A 15,788-nucleotide genomic window follows, 5' to 3' on the forward strand; every position below is an offset into this window, starting at 1 on the left:
ATAGAGGCCCAGTGCCGTCAAACGCTCATCACTTGTTAACCCATCATACCCAGGACTTTGTGTCTATCTTTGGTATAAACCAGCATGCAGTCAAGTGGTATGAACATTGACTTCCCTAACGTCAAGTAATCTTTGCTTCCCTCTCTCTCCATCCCCTTCCCAGTTCTCAGACCAGTCTGGCTGTCTCCTACTGCATATTATCTCTGTTTGCTTTGTTGTTCCCTTCTCCCAACTCACAATGATCAATTCTACATTATCCATGATCTCCATTCCCCTTTGTCCCGTTTTCACACCTTACACTTCCTTATCTATGGATCTCCCTCTCCCCTGACATCAGTCTCGACCCGAAACGTCACCCATTCCTTCTCTCCGGAGATGCTGTCTGACCTGCCGAGTTAATCCAGCATTTTGTGTCTTACAGTAACTTCAGTTTAAACCAGCATCTGCAGTTCCTTCCTACACATTTTGTCTGCAGTTCCTGTCTACAAACAGTATTGTTCACATGTAGAGTTGCCAACTTTCTCACTCCCAAATAAGGGACAAATTCCCGACGACAATTTGTTGACCGACTCGGCCGTGTCTGGGTGAATGATGAGTTGGGCCAGTGCTGGACTGCACACAAGGCCCAGCCGGCGGGCCAGCTGAGGAGTTTTGGCCTGGGGCCCGCGCGCAAAGTCCGGCGCCCCATCCAACTCATGAACCGATGATCGGCCACGAGAAGGAGGGGGCGTGGTGGTGTTGGCGGTCCGAAGGTCCGAAGGTCGGACAGCTGGCCTGGCTGCCGACCGACGGGGCCACGGGCGAGGCGCTGCTGCTGCTGCTGCTGCACTCCACGGGCTGCACTACGTCGGGACGGGTGAGGCGGGGGCGGAGACGTGGCGCTCCAACCTGACACTCCCCTCGACCCGAGTAGTAGCAGTCAAATACGGGACAAGGGCGGTCCCATATGGGACAAACCAATTTAGCCCAATATACGGGATGTCCCGGCTAATACGGGACAGTTGGCAACACTATTCGCATGTAACTGGACCCGTGTTAAATTCTTTGTCTTTTGCCAAAAAAAATGCCTCAACCAAAATGCTTTCGTTGTCTCTGTACTGTACACTGACAATGACAATTAAAATTGAATCTGAATCTTGAATCTGAATCTAAAATTCCTGTTCCTGATCTCCGGCTTTCCTTTCACTCCGCAGCCATGCACCCTGGTGTCCCGCCTGCAAACAGATCCAGGTTGACTGGGAAGATCTCGGGAAGGCCCGCGGGGAACTTGGCATCCACGTCGGAAAGGTGGACGTGACCCGAGAACCAGGTACGCTGACTGACTCCGTTCCTATCGGCGGGAATTCTGGGCGGCACGGTGGCGATGGCAGAGTGTAGATAGTTAGACACAAAACGCTGGGGTAACTCAGCGGGACAGGCAGCGCCTCTGGAGAGAATGGACCGCGTGACGTTTCGTGTCGAGACCCTTCGTCATTGAGTCTGAAGAAGGGTCTCCACCCTAAAACGTCACCCGTTCCTTCTCTCCGGAGACGCCGCCTGTCTCGCTGAGTTACTCCAGCATTTTGTGTCTATCCTCGGTATAAACCAGCATCTGCAGTTCCTTCCTACATAGTTGCTTGAGTGTTTTGGTTTTGTTTAGTTTAGAGATACAGCGTGGAAACAGGCCCTTCGTTCCACCGAGTCCGCGCCGACCAGCGATCCCCGTACACTAACGCTAACCTCTTGGTCTTATGAAAATAAATGATACGGAACTACAGCAGTGATTTATTATAACTTGGGTGGATATTATTTATATGAACCTTTGGATGGTGCAGAAGAGGTTTACAGGTCCCGATCGAAACATCGTTTGGGGCGTCACGGTGGTGCAGCGGTAGAGTTGCTGCCTTGCAGCGCCAGAGACCCATGTTCGATCACGTCTACGGATGCTTGTCTGCACGGAGTTTGTACGTTCTCCCTGTGACTGTGTGGGTTTTCTCCGGGTGCTCCGGGTTCCTCCCACACTCTATTGTCGAGAAAGATATTGTCAAGCTGGTAAGGGCACAGAGAAGATTTACGAGGATGTTGCCAGAACTAGAGGGCCTGAGCTATAGGCAGAGGTTGAGCAGGCTGGGACTCTATTCCTTGGAGAGCAGGAGGATGAGGGGTGATCTTGTGGAGGTGTGCAAGATCATGAGAGGAATAGATCCGGTAGACGTACAGAGCCTCTTGCCCAGAGTAGGGGAATCGAGAACCAGAGGACATGGGTTTGAGGTGAAGGGGGAAAAGGTGTAACAGGAATCTGAAGGGTAACCTTTGCTTGGTAAATGCAAAGATTGTCCCTAGTATGTGTAGGATATTGTTAATGTGTGGGGATCGCTGGTCGGCGTGGACCCGTAGGGCCAAAGGGCCTGTTTCCGCGCTGTATCTCTAAACTAAACTACATAATCACCGAAGCCGACTTGTTAGTGCCAGAGACAGGAGGAAGGAAGAACTTTTTCACCCAGAGAGTTGTGAATCTGTGGAATTCTCTGCCACAGAAGGCAGTGGAGGACAATTCACTGGATATTTTCAAGAGAGAGTTAGATTTCGCTCTTAGGGCTAACAGACTCAAGGGATATGGGGAGAAAGCAGGAACGGAGTACTTATTTTGGATGATCAGCCATGCTCATATTGAATGGCGGTGCTGGCTGAAAGGGTCGAATGGCCTACTGCTCCTATTGTCTATGTTTCTAAGGCTACACCCCTAAATAGCGCCCTTCACGTGCCCCCACTGCGCCGGCGTGTGCGTGGCTTGGTCTCGTGAGCCACACCCGATCGGGCGGCAAGGTGGTGCAGCGGTAAAGTTGCTGCCTCAGAGATCCAGGGTCCCGGGTTCGATCCTGACTACGGGTGCTCTCTGTATTGAGTTTGTTCGTTATCCCCGTGACCATGTGGGTTTTCTCTGGGTGCTCCGGTTTCCTCCCATATTCCAAAGTCTAGCAGGTCTGTAGCTTAATTGGCTTCTGTAAAGCTTTCCCTAGTGTCTAGGGTAGAATTGATATACATTTCGATCGATGGTCGGCGCAGACGCAGTGGGCCGAATGGCCTGTTTCCATGCTGTATTTCTAAACTCAACTAAACCAAAGGACCTCATCCCAAAATGTCACCTACCCACGTTCTCCAGCTATTCTGCCTGACCCGCTGAGTTACTGCAGTACCTGGATAGAGTGCAGGCCTAGATAGAGTGGATGTGGAGAGGATGTTTCCACTAGTCGGAGATTCTAGGACCAGAGCTCACAGCCTCAGAACAGAGCATCAGATCTTCCTTCAGGAAGGAGATGAGGAAACATTTCATTAGCCAGAGGGTGGTGAGTCTGTGGAATTATTTGTCACAGAAGGCTGTGGAGGCCAAGTCAGTGGATATTTTTAAATCAGAGGTCATAGACATAGACATAGAAAATAGGTGCAGGAGGAGGCCATTTGGCCCTTCGAGCCAGCACCGCCATTCATTGTGATCATGGCTGATCGTCCCCTATCAATAACCCGTGCCTGCCTTCTCCCAATATCCCTTGACTCCACTAGCCCCTAGACCTCTATCTAACTTGATAGATTCTTGATTAGTATGGGTGTCAGAGGTCAGATGGGTGAAGGCAGGAGAATGGGGTTGGGAGGGAGAGATAGATCTGCCTTGATTGAATGGCGGAGTAGACCTGATGGGCCAAATGGTCTAATTCTGCTCCTATCTCTTATGAACATGACTATTATCTTTCCAAAGTTTAACTTCATTGCATGCCAGACAGAATATCTGCACCTTCACATCATGGTTAGTAGCAATGTCACACACTGGCCTTTCTACATATTATCCTCAGTAAATCAGTACAAACTAGTTTTAGGAACATTTTGTTCAGAAATTATAATTTATATACAGTAGATATAGTTATTGCCTGAAATAAAACATATCTCGATTGAAAAATATTTCTTGGAGAAAAAAATTGTCTTGCATACATCCGGTTTAAAGTTCAAACATTCGAGTAAATTGTGCTGTTGTGGTAAGGAGCTTGGATTAATCTTATAATTATCAGTGCCTCAGAGCACACCGAAAGAATTTGTAACCACAAGCAGAGTTGCTGCCTTACAGCGTCAGAGATCCGAGTGCAATCCTGACTACGGGTGCTGTCTCTACGGAGTTTGCGCGTGACCTGCGTGGGTTTTCTCCGGGATCTCTGGTTTCCTCCCACACTCCAAAGACATGCAGGTTTGTAGGTTCATTGCCTTTGGTGAAATTGTAAATTGGCCCTAGAGTGTGTAGGATAGTGTTAATGTGTCGTGATAGCAGGTTGGCCATCTTCAGATTCCGATTCAGATTCAATTTTAATTGTCATTGTCAGTGTACAGTACAGAGGCAACGAAATGCATTTAGCATCTCCCTGGAAGAGCGACATAGCAAACGATTTGAATAAATAATAATAAGTGTCCGGGGGGGGTGGTGATTGGCAGTCACCGAGGTACGTTGTTGAGTAGAGTGACAGCCGCCGGAAAGAAGCTGTTCCTCGACCTGCTGGTTCGGCAACGGAGAGACCTGTAGCGCCTCCCGGATGGTAGGAGGGTAAACAGTCCATGGTTGGGGTGAGAGCAGTCCTTGGCGATGCTGAGCGCCCTCCGCAGACAGCGCTTGCTTTGGACAGACTCAATGGAGGGGAGCGAGGAACCGGTGATGTGTTGGGCAATTTTCACCACCCTCTGCAATGCCTTCCGGTCGGAGACAGAGCAGTTGCCATACCATACTGTGATGCAGTTGGTAAGGATGCTCTCGATGGTGCAGCGGTAGAAGTTCACCAGGATCTGAGGAGACAGATGGACCTTCTTCAGTCTCCTCAGGAAGAAGAGACGCTGATGCGCCTTCTTGATCAGAGTAGAGGTATTGTGGGTCCAAGAGAGGTCATCGGAGATGTTGACTCCCAGGAACCTGAAGCTAGAAACACGTTCCACCTCCATCCCGTTAATGTGGATGGGGGTGTGCGTGCCGCCTCTGGACTTCCTGAAGTCTACAATGAGCTCCTTGGTCTTCTTGGAGTTAAGGGCCAGGTTGTTGTCAGCGCACCATGCTGCTAAGTGCTGGACCTCCTCCCTGTAGGCCAGCTCATCGTTGTTGCTGATGAGGCCAATCACCGTTGTATCATCTGCATACTTGATGATGGTGTTAGTACCATGTACAGGTGTGCAGTCATAGGTGAAGAGGGAGTAGAGGAGGGGGCTCAGCACACAGCCCTGTGGAACGCCGGTGTTCAGGGTGAGGGTTGAAGAGGTGTGCTTGTCTAACCTAACAGACTGGGGTCTGTTGGTTAGAAAGTCCAGTATCCAGTTGCAGAGGGAGGGGTCGATGCCCGGGTTACCGAGTTTGGTGATCAGTTTTGATGGTGTAATGGTGTTGAATGCTGAGCTGTAATCGATGAACAGCATACTTACGTAAGTGTCTCTGTTGTCGAGGTGGGAGAGGGCGGAGTGAAGTGCCGTTGAGATGGCATCCTCCGTACTCCTGTTCTTGCGGTAGGCAAACTGATAGGGATCCAGTGTGGGGGATAGGCAGCTTTTGAGGTGTGCCAGGACCAGCCTCTCGAAGCACTTGGTGATGATGGGGGTAAGTGCAACTGGGCGGAAGTCGTTGAGGCTTGCCGCAGTGGAGTGTTTTGGCACTGGCACGATGGAGGTGGTTTTAAGGCAAGTGGGGACAACTGCTTGGGCAAGTGACAGGTTGAAGATGTCAGTCCAACCCAGGATCTTGGTCGATCTATCTCCCCCTCATCACATCAAAAGTAACAGGAGTAGATTTAGGCTGTTCGGCCCATCAAGTCTACGCTGCCATTAAATCATAGCAGATCTATCTTTCTCTCCTAACCCAATTCTCCTGCCTTCTCCGGGCTGCAGGGCCTGTTTCCGCGCCAAATCTCTAAACTAAACTAAACCAAACACAAACTGTTTTAGCATTGCTATCTCTGTTCATGAGTTGGCAAGTGCCGGTATCCAATTGACCCCATGAGACCACAAAGGCCACATGACGTGTATGTGCAGGAAGGAAGTGCAGATGCTGATTTAAACCGAAGATAGACACAATAAGCTAGGGTAACTCACCGGCACAGGCAGCATCTCTGGAGAGAAGGAATGGGTGACGTTTCTGGTCGAGACCCTTCTTCAGACTGAGAGTCAGGGAAATCGACCCTAAACGTGACATGTCCGACTGGTTAATATGTTCACACAGAGAGTGGTGAGTCTGTGGAATTCTCTGCCTCAGAGGGCGGTGGAAGCCGGCTCTCTGGATGCTTTCAAGAGAGAGCTAGATAGGGCTCTTAAAGATAGCGCAGTCAGGGGATATGAGGAGAAGGCAGGAACGGGGTAGTGATTCGGGATGATCAGCCATGATCACATTGAATGGCGGTGCTGGCTCGTAGGGCCGAATGGCCTACTCCTGCACCTATTGTCTATTGTGTATTGTCTATTGATTACAATGGTTGAGGGGAAGGCAGCATTGAAAGGCAACAAGCGATGTTTATTAAAATTGATGCTCCCTCAACCCTGAAACAGCCAGGCTGGTTGCCAGTTTAGTTTCTTAGTTTTGTTCAGATTTTCACCGTGAAAACGTGCCCGTTGGCTACGGTTGCCAACTGTCCCGTATTAGCCGGGACATCCCGTATATGGGGCTAAATTGGTTTGTCCCGTACGGGACCGCCCTTGTCCCGTATTTGACCGCTACTACTCGGGTCGAGGGGACTGTCGGGTCGGAGCGCCGCGTCCGGCCCCGCCTCACCCGTCCCGACGTAGTGCAGCCCGTGGAGTGCAGCAGCAGCAGCAGCAGCGCCTCGCCCGTGGCCCCGTCGGTCGGCAGCCCGGCCAGCTGTCCGACCTTCGGACCTTCGCTTACCGCCGACACCACCACCCCTCCTTCTCGTGGCCGATCATCGGTTCATGAGTTGGACGGGGCGCCGGACTTTGCGCGCGATGTCGCGCCGCGGGCCAAAACTCCTCAGCTGGCCCGCCGGCTGGGCTTTGTGTGCAGTCCTGCACCCGGGCCCAACTCATCATTCACCCAGACACGGCCGAGTCGGTCAACGAATTGGCGTCGGGAATGTGTCCCTTATTTTGACCTTTTGTCCCTTATCTGGGAGTGAGAAAGTTGGCGACCCAGGATATAAGCTCATAAGGAGGCGAATTAGGCCATTCAGCCCATCAAGTCTACTCCGCCATTCAATCATTGTTGGCGACCCTACCTTCCAGCCCATCGAGTTCACGTTGACCAGCGATCACCCTTCACGCTAGTTCTATCCTCACACACTAGGGAACATTTACAGAATCCAATTAACCTGTAAACCAGCATGCCTTGGGAATGTGGGATAAAACAAAACGGAGCACCCGGGAAAAAACATGGTGTGCCGAAGATCCTGTTTCCAAGTTGTATCACTAAATCAAACTACACAATACATTTCACACTGATCTTAAACCAAAGCTGCGGTCTCCTTGTAATGCTTAAAAATGAGAAATAAGTGTGCCACTTAACCTGCCCCGCATCTTTGAACTTTAGACTTTGGAGATTAGACACGGCAACAGGCCCTTCGGCGCACCGAGTCCACGCCGACCAGCGATCACCCCGTACACTAGCTCTATCCTGCATTCTAGGAACAATTGGGATTTACCGAAGCCAATTAGCCTACAAACCAGTGCGCCTTTGGAGTGTGGGAGGAAACCGGTGCACCTGGAGAAAACCACGCAAATCACAGGGGAGGACGTGTAGACTCTGTGCAGACGGCACCCGAGGTCAGGATTGAACCGGTGTCTCTGGCGCTGTGATTCAGCAGCTCAACCGCTGTGCCACCATGCCTTTGAACTAAGGTGCCTGAATTTACGGCGACCAGTCTTGTTTAGAGCACGGAAACAGGCCCTTCGGCCCACCGGGTCGGTGCCGACCAGCGATCCCCGCACATCTATCCCACACACACTAGGGACAATTTTTACATTTACCAAGCTAATTAACGAACAAACCTGTACGTCTTTGGAGCATGGGGAGAATAGGTTAGAGGGCAGGAATGGGACTGATGTCCCATTGAAGCAGCATATATTGCTTCACTGCAAAAATCTCATCAAAGTATGTTTAGTTTAATTTGGAGATACATCGAGGAAACAGGCCCTTTGGCCCACCGAGTGGTGAAAGGCCAGGATAGAGTAGATCTGGGGAGGATGTTTCCACTAGTGGGAGTGTCTAGGACTCGGGGTCATCACCTCAGAATTAAAGGACGTCCCTTTAAGAAGAAGATGAGGAGAAATTTCAGAATTTCTGAACCAAGGGTCACACAGTTTAAGAATAAGGGGTGAGACAATTTAGGACTGAGATGAGGAAACATTTTTTCACCCAGAGAGTTGTGAATCTGTGGAATTCTCTGCCACAGAAGGCAGTGGAGGCCGATTCACTGGATGTGTTCATGAGAGAGTTAGATTTAGTTCTTAGGGCTAAGGGAATCAAGGGATATGGGGAGAAAGCAGGAACAGGGTACTGATTTTGGATGATCAGCTATGATCATATTGAATGGTGGTGCTGGCCCAAAGGGCCGAATGGCCAAATCCTGCACCTATTTTCTGTGTTTCTAAATTTATTTTGTTAGAGGGTGGTGAATCTGTGGAATTCTTGGCCTTTTACTTTTGATTACTACGGGCGTCAGGGGTTATGGGGAGAAAGCATGATTGAATGGCGGAGTATCCTTGATGGGCCGAATGGCCTAATTCTGCTCCTATCACGTGTCCTTGTGACAGAGTCCGCACCGACCAGCGGTACCCGCACACTACTGCTATCCTTGCTCCCCTTGGAGTTGTAATGTTGCTCATTTAACTCGTGTCCCTGGAGCCAGCGCACATCGCCACGATACAATTATGCCTCTGAAATGCACGCACCTGAAGTTAGCGCTTGGACTAATCTTTGGGAGTAGAGTCCATCATGCACGTAGCTTGCACCCCAGCAGTATGAATATTGACCTCTCCAACCGTAACCGTGGCGTCCCCTCACTCCCCCACCCTCGCCATTGTTCTAGTTTCTTCTTTAAAAACATTTTTTTTAATGTTTATTTCATTAGAAGCAATTGTACAAGAATAAAGCAATCGGCATAACAATGATACAATTTCCATACAGCTTCATTTTTAATATTTTATAAATTGATACGTGAATCGGGGGAAAAATGTTTCCAAACTGTATCACTCTATGACCCCATCTTGGTTCTTGGTTTCTTGGTGCTCCAAAATATTCCAAATGGAATTTAAACTGGAGGTGGTGAAGGGAGGGCTTAAGCCAGAAAGGGTTATTGGGAAGAAAGAGCTACTTTAAATTTAGTTGCATCTGGTTGGGTAACTATAGTTGGGTGGAGATTATTCCATGCTTTAATTGTGCGGGGGAAGAACGAATTGCTGTACACATCTGTCTTTGTAGCTGGGATCACAAATTGGATCGAATGCCCTCGTCTGCTCCTAATTGGTTTGGGTTTGGTGTAGGTCTTGTAATCTATGTCGAGCTGACCATTTAACATATTGTAAAAACAGGTCAAACGGTGAGCTTCACGTCTGTCTTGGAGAGGGTCCCACCCTAGAGAATTCAGAAGTTTGGTGACACTCGCTTCTCTCTCATAGGTGTTAGTAACAAATCGAGCTGTTTTTCTCTCCCCAGACTCAGTTTGAAGAAGGGTCTCGACCCGAAACGTCACCTATTCCTTATCTCCACAGATGCTGCCTGTGTCCACACAGTTACTCCAGCTTTTTGTGTCTATCTTCAGTTTAAACCAGCATCCGCAGTTCCTCCCTACGCAATATATAGACCTTCCTATCTGCAACATTTAGCATTAACACCACAGTTACATTTCTGGGCAATTATATTGTTCCCTATAGATCAGTTTAATAACCTACTAAAGTTCTTGACATTATACACTGAAAATTCACTCCTGTTTAGCATATAAGGGCATATTTCAATCCTCGTTAACACGCTGGAGATTTTCCAGGTATGGCGCACAAAGGATTTTGATCCGATTTTTATTTATCACCAGTTTTAAAACTGTGAGATATGAATGTTGTATGAATCCAAGGTAAGTCTCATAAATATATTTAATTAAGGCAGCATAAATTGCTTCACTGCAAAAATCTCCACAAAGCACAGTTTAGTTTAGAGATCTCTTTGTCTTGTTACATATGGTTATATACAGTGTGGAAACTTATATGAGAGAGTTAGATAGAGCTATGAGGGCTAGTGGAATCAAGAGATATAGGGAGAAGGCAGGCACGGGTTATTGATTGGGGCGATCAGCCTTGATCGCAATGAATGGCGGTGCTGGCTCGAAGGGCTGAATGGCTTCCTCCTGCACCTATTTTCTGTGTTTCTATGAAATAGGCCCTTCAGCCCACCGAGTCCACACCGACACACACACACACACACACACACACACACACACACACACACACACACACACACACACACACACACACACACACACACACACACACACACACACACACACACACACACACACACACACACACACACACACACGCCTCAAGTTTAGTTTAGAGATACAGCACGGAAACCGGAGCACCCGGAGAAAACCTGTTCTCTCTCGACAGGAAGTTCCTGCCTTCTCCCCATATCCCTTGATTCCGCTAGCCCTAAGAGCTTTATCTAACTCTCTTTTGAATGTGAATCGGCCTCCACTGTGAATGTGAATCGGCCTCCACTTCAGGTGTGAAACAGTTTTTCCTCATCTCCGTTCTAAATGGCTGACCCCTTATTCTTAAACTGTGGCCCCTGGTCCTGGACTCCCCCATCATTGGGAACATGTTTCCTGCCTCTACCTTGTGCAATCCCTTAGTAATCTTATATGTTTCAATAAGAGTCCCTCTCATCCTTCTAAATTCCAGTGTATACAAGCCCAGCCGCTCCGTTCTTTCAACATATGACAGTCCCGCCATCCCGGGAAATAACCTGGTGAACCTACGCTGCACTCCCTCAATAGCAAGAATGTCCTTCCTCAAATGTGGAGACCAAAACGGCACACAATACTCCAGGTGTGGTCTCACTAGAGCCCTGTATACCTGCAGAAGTTCTCTATACCAGTCCAGACTTTCCTCCAGAGCTTTGTACTTTACTCAAGATTCCAGCATCTGCATTTCCATGTATCTCCATGTATTTGAAAGTAGCTCCCTTTCATTGCAGAAGATTTATTTTTATTTCCACGAGGCTTCATAACATCATGTTCGTAAGGGATAGGAGCAGAATTAGGCCATTCGGCCCATCAAGTCTACTCTCCCATTTGATCATGGCTGATCTATCTCTCCCTTCTAACCCCATTCTCCTGCCTTCTCCCCATTGCCCCTGACACCCGTACTAATCAAGAATCTATCTCTCTCTGCCTTAAAAATATCCATTGGCCTTCTCAGCCGTCTGTGGCAAAGAATTCCACAGATTCACCACCCTCTGCCTGAAGAAATTCCCATGCATCTCCTTTCAAAAAGTATTCTGAGGGTAAGGCCTCTGGTCCTCGACTCTAGTGGAAACATCCTCTCCACATTCACTTTAGTCCGACTTTAACGTTTGACAAACTATTTGGAGGGTAAACATTGCAATCTAATGGAGACTATGTAGGGAGAGACTACAGATCCTGGTTTAAACCGAAGATAGGCTGAGAATGCTGGAGTAAGTCGGCGGGATAGTCAGCACCTCTGGAGAGAGGGAATGGGTGACGTTTTGGGTCGAGACCCTTCTTCAGATTCACAACACTCCAGTCCCCCAATGCAGTTGCGCCATCTAGTGGAATTAATTTATAATTCTTCCGTTGAAAGATTCAAAGTGCAGCAAACTCTTCATTAACTTGCTGGACCCGTTGGACTCTGCTTGTTATTGCCTTTGGTTTTTAACCCTAGCCTGACACAATCTAGAGAGGTAGACACAAAATGCTGGAGTAACTCAGCGGGACAGGCAGCATCTCTGGAGAGATGGAATGGGTGACGTTTCGGGTCGAGACCCTTCTTCAGACTGTGGCTTCAGAGCAATTTAGATCACGGTGAGCTAGGAGTGATCATGGATGGACATTTGTGGGACACATATCTCCTTTATGTTGGGTTGGGACAACAGCAAGTCTCATTCTTAACTGGGATCACATCACGACACAACCTCCTTTCCCACTTCTGAATTTGGTCCCTACACCACAAACGGCCACAAGTGAGAGGGCGATTTGTCTCGATCCGAAACATCACCCATTCCTACTTTACAGAGACGCTGCCTGTCCCGCTGAGTTACTCTAGCATTTTGTGTCTATCTTCGGTGTAAAGCAGCACCTGCAGTTCCTCCCTAGACAGTTATGAACATCTCTGAATAAAGGTCTCGACCCGAAACGTCACCTATCCATGTTGTCCAGCGTTACTGCCTGATTCGCTGAGTTACTCCAGCGTGCCGGATATTAGATCAGAAAGTTTCAGTCATAGAGTGATACAGCGTGGAAACAGGCCCTTTGTCCCCCTTGCCCACGCCGACCGGCACGTCCCATCTACACGACTCCCACCTGCCTGCATTTGGCTCGTACACCTCTAAACCTGTCCTATCCATGCACCTGTTCAAATGCTTCTTAAATGTCGTGATGTGGTCCCTGATCCAACTACCTCTTCCACCAGCTCGTTCCTTACACCCACCAGTCTTTGTGTATTCCACAGATTCACCACCCTCTGACTGAAGAAATTCCCATGCATCTCCTTTCAAAAAGTATTCTGAGTCCTCTGGTCCTCAACCCTCTAGTGGAAACATCCTCTCCACATTCACTTTAGTCCGACTTTAACGTTTGGCGAACTATTTGGAGGGTAAACATTGCAATCTAATGGAGACTATGTAGGGAGAGACTACAGATCCTGGTTTAAACCGAAGATAGGCTGAGAATGCTGGAGTAAGTCGGCGGGATAGTCAGCACCTCTGGAGAGAGGGAATGGGTGACGTTTTGGGTCGAGACCCTTCTTCAGACTGAATCACAACACTCCAGTCCCCCAATGCAGTTGCGCCATCTAGTGGAATTAATTTATAATTCTTCCGTTGAAAGATTCAAAGTGCAGCAAAATCTTCATTAACTTGCTGGACCCGTTGGACTCTGCTTGTTATTGCCTTTGGTTTTTGACCCTAGCCTGACACAATCTAGAAAGGTAGACACAAAATGCTGGAGTAACTCAGCGGGACAGGCAGCAGCTCTGGAGAGATGGAATGGGTGACGTTTCGGGTCGAGACCCTTCTTCAGACTGTGGCTTCAGAGCAATTTAGATCACAGTGAGCTAGGAGTGATCATGGATGGACATTTGTGGGACACATATCTCCTTTATGTTGGGTTGGGACAACAGCAAGTCTCATTCTTAACTGGGATCACATCACGACACAACCTCCTTTCCCACTTCTGAATTTGGTCCCTACACCACAAACGGCCACAAGTGAGAGGGCGATTTGTCTCGATCCGAAACATCACCCATTCCTACTTTACAGAGATGTTGCCTGTCCCGCTGAGTTACTCCAGCATTTTGTGTCTATCTTCGGTGTAAAGCAGCACCTGCAGTTCCTCCCTAGACAGTTATGAACATCTCTGAATAAAGGTCTCGACCCGAAACGTCACCTATCCATGTTATAATAATAATAATAATCTTATTTATATAGCACATTTTCAGTCAACTTGCATTGACCCCAAAGTGCTTCACATAATTACATTACATTACACACAGGCAAAGGTGGGTGAAGTGTCTTGTCCCAAGGACACAACGACAGTATGCACTCCAAGCGGGATTCGAACCGGCTACCTTCCGGTCGCCAGCCGAACACTTAGCCCATTGTGCCATTGTCGCCAGCGTTACTGCCTGACCCGCTGAGTTACTCCAGCGTGCCGGATATTAGATCAGAAAGTTTCAGTCATAGTGATACAGCGTGGAAACAGGCCCTTTGTCCCCTTGCCCACGCCGACCGACACGTCCCATCTACACGACTCCCACCTGCCTGCATTTGGCTCATACACCTCTAAACCTGTCCTATCCATGCACCTGTTCAAATGCTTCTTAAATGTCGTGATGTGGTCCCTGATCCAACTACCTCTTCCACCAGCTCATTCCTTACACCCACCAGTCTTTGTGTAGAAAAAAAAGTTACTCCTCCGGCCCCTATTAAATCTCCCCCCCCCCCCCCCCCCCTCCCGTTCAATCGATAACGTTTTATTATTAATGTTTAATGTTTTGTGTGTCATTCCTAACTCACTGGATGTCATGTTGTCACTTGCGGGCGAAGCACCAAGGGAAATTCCTTGTATGTGAATACTTGGCCAATAAACTTATTCATTCGTCATTCAATCATTCATTCCTTAACTCAACCTTAACCTATAACCGGATATTAGATCAGAAAGTTTCAGTCATAGAGTTATACAGCGTGGAAACAGGCCCCTTGGCCCAACTTGCCCACACCGACCGACATGTCCCATCTACACTAGTCCCACCTGCCTGCATTTGGCTTGAACACCTCTAAACCTGTCCTATCCATGCACCTGTTCAATTGCTTCTTAAATGTCGTGATGTGGTCCCTGATCCAACTCAGTCTGAAGAAGGGTTTCGGCCCGAAACGTTGTCTATTTCCTTCGCTCCATAGATGCTGCTGCACCCGCTGAGTTTCTCCAGCATTTTTGTGTACCTTAACCTATAACAATTTGACTCTTGACCTTAAATTCACCAGGGTAAGGGAATCAAGAACTAGAGGACATAAGTTTAAGGTGAGGGGGGAAAGATTTCATAGGGACCTGAGAGGCGACCTTTTCACCCACAGGGTGGTGGGGAGAGGACATCGAACGAGCTGCTGGGGGACGTTGCAGAGGCGAGCACTCTAACATTTCCTTCATTTAAAACACACCTGGGTTTCTCCAGCTTTTTTGTGTACCATGGATAGAACCAGTTTAGATGGATCTGGGCCAAAGATGGGAACAAGGGACAACATCCCATATCATGTGTCTATATCCATACACCATAAATGGCTCGATAGTAACCATGATCCATCCTTCCGCTGACTGGACAGCACGCAACAAAAGCTTTTCACTGTACCTCGGTACACGTGACAATAAACTAAACTAAACCTACCCAGTTATAGTTTAGACACAAATGCTGGAGAAACTCAGCGGAACAGGCAGCATCTATGGAGAGAAGGAAATAGGTGACGTTTCGGGTCGAGACCCTTCTTCAGACTGATTTGAGGGTGAGGGGGGTGGGGGCGGGGAAAAGAAAGGAAGAGGCGGAGACAGTGGGCTGTGGGAGAGCTGGGAAGGGGAGGGGAAGGAGGGAGAAAGCAAGGACTACCTGAAATTGGAGAAGTCAATGTTCACACCGCTGGGGTGTAAACTACCCTTTCTTTCGTAAACAATTTCATTTGCCAAGTCAGTCATACAAATAAAAAGCATCGGAACACACAAAACACATTTTAACATAAACATCCACCACAGTGACTCCTCCACATTCCACACTGTGATGGAAAGGTGGAAAATAAGTTCAGATCTCTCCCCTTCTTTGCTCTCCCGTGGTCGAGGGCCTCGAGCCTTTAGCCGGCGGTGTTTGGGACCTTGCGTTGAGGCATTCAAGCTCCCAGAAACTGAACAGAACTGAGGTGGGACTAGCACGGAGGGGACTTCTTGGTCAGCACGGGCTAGTTGGGCCGAAGGGCCCATTTCCGTGCTGTGTGACTATGACTTTAGTGGTACATTTCCTAAATTGGCACACAAAGAAGTGAGTGTGTGAACCTTGAGTATGGCGATACTGACATC

The 15,788-nt window shown here is 48.5% G+C and overlaps 1 protein-coding gene across 1 annotated transcript in view; it reads left to right on the forward strand.

The window, feature by feature from the left end:
- Positions 1-15,788, forward strand: part of tmx4 (thioredoxin-related transmembrane protein 4) — a 61,595-nt gene that overhangs the window by 25,561 nt on the left and 20,246 nt on the right. Inside the window, exon 2 of the mRNA XM_055638949.1 lies at positions 1,194-1,309. Coding sequence (XP_055494924.1) covers positions 1,194-1,309 — 116 coding nt within the window. The remainder of the gene's footprint in view (positions 1-1,193; positions 1,310-15,788) is intronic.

Source organism: Leucoraja erinacea, chromosome 8 (assembly GCF_028641065.1).
Source record: "Leucoraja erinacea ecotype New England chromosome 8, Leri_hhj_1, whole genome shotgun sequence".
Classification (NCBI taxonomy): domain Eukaryota; kingdom Metazoa; phylum Chordata; class Chondrichthyes; order Rajiformes; family Rajidae; genus Leucoraja; species Leucoraja erinaceus.